The sequence below is a fragment of the Argiope bruennichi genome, chromosome 1, assembly GCF_947563725.1.
Source record: "Argiope bruennichi chromosome 1, qqArgBrue1.1, whole genome shotgun sequence".
NCBI classification, from domain to species: domain Eukaryota; kingdom Metazoa; phylum Arthropoda; class Arachnida; order Araneae; family Araneidae; genus Argiope; species Argiope bruennichi.
Genome location: NC_079151.1, coordinates 6,412,912 through 6,419,286, shown reverse-complemented (window position 1 = coordinate 6,419,286; position 6,375 = coordinate 6,412,912). Strand labels below are relative to the sequence as shown.

Here is a 6,375-nt window from a genome sequence, read left to right as displayed (position 1 = left end):
TCGGTCTCTGCTGAATGGAACTTGAAGGTGTCGTAGACTGCTCTTTTGTTTTCCGTGTGTTTCAGATTTATTTCTTGTATTTTGAGGCAGCTGGCTGCTCTTTCTTTTTGAAAGCAGATGTTGCATATGTCTGATTCCTCGTCAGCTAGGTCATTTTCAATCTGCATTTCTTGTTCTTCCAAGCATATCCGCTTGAAAGGTTCGTCATCTTCAGACATTCTGTCCCTCCCAAAGGCTGATCCTAAAAAGGACGAGTCAGGACAGATGCTGATTTCGGTTGTTCCGGAGTTGGCCAGCGTTAACGGGAGCTCACAAGAGGCACGTCTTCACAGGTCAAATCCCAAGCACAACAACCACCAACCTCGTAGCTTCTGAGTGCCCGTCTTTTATAGTTCCGGGAGGCGGGGCTAGGATCTTCTGACCAATCAGGGCGTACCTGGCTGCATCTCGGTTGTTAGTGGATGGATCTTGAAAGTTCTCGAACTTTCCGGTACTATCCATTTAGTCGCCAAACTCGCCAAATTTATCGCCAAGCCGCCAAATGCTCGCCAAGTCTGTCGCCAAGCTCTAAGTTCATTGATCTCAGCACGTACAGGACCGATCGTACTGTTGAAAATGTATTAATATTTTATTTTATTTATTTGTTTATTTTAGAATGGCAACGTTATTTAAGAAATATTTTTTGCTGTCTCATTTTGTAGATGGCAACTAGTAGATCAATCCCAAGATGGAATAAACAAAGTTTGAATTTTTTACCGGTGGGATATCGTTTTTCTATTTTAATATAAAAAGCGAAAGAAAACGGTGTTTTTTCTTAGGCAGCTTTAACATTTTTTGGCGTCCGCGACAGGACTTTCTCGAAACAAAATAAATCAAGATGTTTCAAGCAATAAAAGGTTTTAAAAAAGAAGATCTGAAATACGTTGCGTCTGAAATTGGAGAAGACGTATCAGAAAATATTACGATAGTTGGATTAAAAGATCTTATTTTAAAAAGTTGTGAATATAAGAATGATCCAGAATTCGTTCAAGAACTTTTAAGTAATGTTATTTCGGAAAGGAAATTAAAAGAAGAAACCGAAAAAGAAGATAAAAGATTGCAGCTTGAAGCTGAAAAGGAAGATAGAAGATTGCAGCTTGAAGCTGAAAAGGAAGATAGAAGATTGCAGCTTGAAGCTGAAAAGGAAGATAGAAGATTGCAGCGTGAAATTGAAAAAGAAATAGAATTGGCAAGAATACAATCTCAAAATAGAGGTCAGTCATTTTCTGCTAATTCTACTGCTGATTTAAATAATTATAAGAGAAAGTTTACACTGCCTAGATTAGAATTTAGACAATTTGGCGACGATATTAAAGATTGGCTCCCATTTTGGAGTCAATTTGAGCAAATACATAAAGATGAGGATATCGCACCAGAAGACAAATTTCAGTACCTAGTTCAAGCAACAATTTCTGGTTCTCGTGCTAGAGAGGTTGTTGAAAGTTTTCCGCCAACTGGCGCCAACTATCAAAAGGCTATTGATGGTTTAAAATCGCGTTTTGGTAGAGAAGATATTTTAGTGGAAGTATATGTGAGAGAATTATTAAAATTAATTATTTCTGTGCAAACAAAAGAAACATTTTCATTAACTTCTTTGTATGATAAGCTTGAATCATATTTACGAGCATTAGAAACATTAGGTGTAACCACAGATAAATGTGCATCCATTTTGTATCCTATGGTTGAATCGTGTTTCCCAGCTGAATTTTTAAAGGCTTGGAATCGTAGTAATATTTCCAGTATTAACTCTGACGCGAAAGGAAGATTGGATAATTTGATGCAATTTTTGAAAACGGAAGTTGAAGGAGAAGAAAGAATATGTTTGGCTGTAGCCGGTTTCGGTTTAGGAAAGGGCCAAGAATACAGACCTTTGAAAAAGAAACAATATAGCTCGGAGAATTTGAGAAATAAAGTACCTACAGCTATAGGTTTGTTAACGACTGCTGCAGATAAATATGTAAAGAAATCTTGCGTTTTTTGCGGTGGTAAACATTCAAGTTCAGATTGCTTTACGGCTCAAAAAATGACTCTATCGGAAAGACAAAAAATAGTCAAGGAAAAACGATGCTGCTTTGCATGTTTATCGCCATTTCACGCAGTTAAAAGATGCCGAGCAGTTTTAAAATGCCTGATATGTTCTAAAAAACATTTTCCTATAATGTGTGATGTGCTTGATTCGCAAAAGATGTCTGTAGAGGGAAAAGAAGATAAACCCGCACTAGATGTTAATATGGCTAATTTTAATAAACACAGCCCTAAGATATTTCTTCAAACTCTCAAAGCTAAACTGGTATCGGATAATAAACAGAAAATTGTGAGGTTACTTTTTGATTCTGCATCACATAAATCTTACATTTTGAAAAGTGTAGCTGAAGAAATGAATTATATACCCGTTCGATGTGAAAAATTGGTACATTCTCTTTTTGGTGGCGTTATCACTAATGAATTTAAACATAATTGTTATAAAGTAAAATTGAGAAATTTGATTGGAAATTTCGGCTGTAATTTTGAAGTTCTGGATCAATCTATCATTTGTGACAATATTAGACCGGTTTTTAAAGGTCCCTGGATAAAAGAATTAGAGGAAAATCAGATTAATCTAACTGATATTAGCGATACTTGTGAAGGCATTGATATTCTAATTGGAGCTGACGTTATGGGGAAAATGTTAACTGGCAAAAGAAAAGTCTTATCTTCAGGTCTTGTCGCTGTAGAAACTTTCTTAGGATGGACCTTAATGGGTAAGGTACCACAGGAAGAATCTTCGGAAGAAAACCTGGCTTTAACAGTGCTGTCCTTATTTGTAAATGAAGCTGAAATCACAAATTTATGGAAATTAGATTCAATCGGAATCAATGATCCTGTTGAGAAAAAATCTAAGAACGAGATTGATCTTCGGACCAAGGAGCATTTTCTAGAAACGGTAACAATTAATAAAGATGGTCGATATGAGGTTTGTTTACCATGGTCTGATGATAAGTCACCTTTGCCCGACAACTTGGATTTGGCGAGGAAAAGGCTCGACTACACTACCTCAAAACTTATAGCTATGAATATGTATGAGAAATATGAAAATATTCTTCTAAATTGGTTAGATGAAGACATAATAGAGGAAGTTCCTACCAACGAAATGAACTCTTATGGTAATTATTTACCTCACCGTGCAGTGATAAAACTAAGCAGCAGCACTACTCCAATTCGTCCGGTGTTTGACGCTTCAGCGAGATTAGCAAATTATCCATCTTTGAATCAGTGCTTGGAATGTGGTCCTAATCTCATTGAGCTTATTCCAAATATTCTTCTTCGATTCAGAGAGGGACAGCTTGGCGTTATAGCTGACATCAGGAAAGCTTTTCTGCAAATTAGTATTCGTAAAGAGGATAGAGACTTCCTTCGGTTTTTGTGGTGGGAAAATAGAGAAGAAAAGAAATTGAGAGTTTTTCGTCACACAAGAGTTGTTTTTGGGGTAAAATGTAGCCCTTTTCTTTTAGCTTCAGTAATTGAGTACCATATTCAAAAATGTGAAGGATTTGAAAAATCTTTGAAGAAAAGACTTTTGGAGAGTTTCTACATTGATAATGTCGTTACTAGTGTCGACAGTAAAGACCAATTAGATCGATTCATTGACAATTCTAAAACCTTGATGGCAAAAGGTGGTTTTGATCTTAGAGAATGGGAATGGTCTGGCGACTGTGAAACTAATTCAAAGGAAGAAACTCAGGTATTAGGTCTTATTTGGAATAAGAAATTAGACACTTTGAAAATTAACATGAAATGGCTGGATGGCATTAATGTGGAAAAAGTAACTAAAAGGAGTATGTTATCTACACTACATAAAGTATTTGATCCTTTTGGATTCACTGCACCAGTGATGCTCTGTCCAAAAATAATGCTACAAAAGGCATGGACATTAGGTACAAGTTGGGATGAAGAAGTAACTGGTGAGCTTCGTAAAGAATTTCTACAGTGGTTTCAAGAACTTAAGCATTTGTCTGACATACAGATTCCTAGGTGTGTTCAAGCATCTTCAAAAGATATAAGCAACTGCACTATTCATACGTTTGTTGATGGAAGCAAAGATGCATATGCTGCTGTTACATTCCTTAGAATAGAAAATAATGGTCGAATCGAGCTATTTCTACTTGCAGTGAAATCTCGAGTGGCTCCTTTAAGAGGCACAACTATCCCAAGAATGGAACTTCTTGCGGCGGTGATTGGAGCGAGGCTAGCGAATTCAGTTTTTGAAGCTCTTGGTTGGAAAAATGTTACGATATATTACTGGAGTGATTCTACAACAGTGCTTGCATGGATATTACGAGAAGAAAATTGGTCTGTCTTCGTTAGGAACAGAGTCCAAGAGATAAGGAAGTTGAGTAATCCTACATCATGGAGACACATACCTGGTGATAAGAATCCGGCAGATTTACCTTCCAGGGGCTGCAAGGCAAAACATCTAGTCTCCCTAAGATGGTGGGAGGGTCCACAATGGATGGAAAATGCTTTTGAATTTCAAAACATTATGGGTTCCACCAACCATGATTGGAATGAAGAAGAGATTAGAAAGGAAAAGTCTAAGACGACTTTTATATTATCAAATAATGAAGCCTGTGGTGTTGCAAACTGGTACTACAGATATTTTTCGAACTATGATAGAATAGTTCGTCTTGTTGCATGGATCCTCCGCTTCATGAACAACTGCAAAAATATAACTGAGAAGAAGCATGGTGAATTAACCGCTACAGAATTTCAGGAAGCAGAAATGAAGGTTTTATTTATGATACAGAATGAGTCTTTTCTCCCAGAAGAAGAAAAGAGATTAAAAACCCTACAAGTATTTAAAGACTGAACTTGTGATTTATTTTGTTTTTGATTGGACATTTTCACATTAATTTTCATTTTTATATTTAAATATTAATTGAAAATTTGTAAAACGTTGCCTTTTATTGAATCTCTTAACTGTGTTTAACTAATAGTATTATATTTTGATTATTATTTATAATCAAAAGGTGGGAGGATGTTGAAAATGTATTAATATTTTATTTTATTTATTTGTTTATTTTAGAATGGCAACGTTATTTAAGAAATATTTTTTGCTGTCTCATTTTGTAGATGGCAACTAGTAGATCAATCCCAAGATGGAATAAACAAAGTTTGTATTTTTTACCGGTGGGATATCGTTTTTCTATTTTAATATAAAAAGCGAAAGAAAACGGTGTTTTTTCTTAGGCAGCTTTAACACGTACAACGGTCTTTCTTACGATGACTCTATTCGTGCCGGGTAGCAATATTATAGGTTCGTAGCATTGCTCCCCTCTTTAAAGACTGACGTCCCGGCAGTCCACTTCAATCCATCAGCTGGCGTAGGCTTCCGAACGATGTGATGATGTTGATGCATTTGGCGACTTCTGCACTTTCGAAGATGACATCATTCGCTAATTTGGCGGCGACTAACGATCCATCCGAACCTTCTCAATGCTTTTGACACGGACCTCTTCGTCGTTTCGGATTGTACACCCAGACTTGATCCCGCTCCTTAAAATGCAGGATGTCCCATGGAGCCAAACATCGTATTGCAACGGATTTCTCCGGAACGAATTCTTGCCAGGATGGTCGGTTGGTCATTTTGAACTTCCTCCATCGAACCAATCGACTATCAGGAAGGTCCAACAGTGCTCACTGGAGTCCACTTGAAAGCCAGGGATTCAACTTTGTCGGCAGAGCTCTCACGGGAATACGTCCACCCTTTCCCGGTCCATTCTCAACACTCGAGAATTGTCCGCCGTCCTCCACACAGGAACTTCTGAAGAGCGCATCTCTCTTTGCGGGAAGGGTCCTTTTGCGACGACGTAGCTTGACCAGATACACAGGCGATTCTGCGGCTTCTATTTGCATCACACCACTTTGCAAATCCACAGCAAAGCCGAATTCTTGAAGGAAATTGGGGCCAAGACTGCAGAGATCAGCGATTCGAGCCACGTAGTCTTCATCCGTGTCATTATGCAAGGAGACACTAAGAGGCTTGCTAAGAGGTTGTCCCATCGACCTTCGGGATGAATCCAGTCCAAACAGGGTCTCTTTAACACCTGCATTCATAGGCATTGAGCACGGGTCGCCACTAACAGACCCGTCCAAACAGAGTTCATCTTCTCCATCCCCAAGTGTTTGCACCTTCGATTCCACTTCAGGGGACTCGTTCGGAGAAGCCTGTTTCAGCCCTGCAGATATTTGACAGTCTCCCTGTTCGTGCATCTCCTCATTGAACTTCGGTTCACCCTCCGGATGGCTAAGCTCCATTTCGGTGACACTGGTCTCCATTCGATCTTCAGTCTTTTCTTC

The 6,375-nt window shown here is 38.2% G+C and overlaps 1 protein-coding gene across 1 annotated transcript; it reads left to right on the top strand.

Moving 5' to 3' along the window:
* Window positions 1-264: 264 nt before the first annotated feature.
* Window positions 265-5,666, top strand: LOC129962225 (uncharacterized). Its single transcript, XM_056075967.1, has 3 exons — window positions 265-364; window positions 3,135-4,763; window positions 5,584-5,666. Exons 1-3 carry the CDS (start codon window positions 265-267, stop codon window positions 5,664-5,666), a joined length of 1,812 nt encoding a protein of 603 aa, XP_055931942.1.
* The last annotated feature ends 709 nt before the right edge of the window (window positions 5,667-6,375 follow it).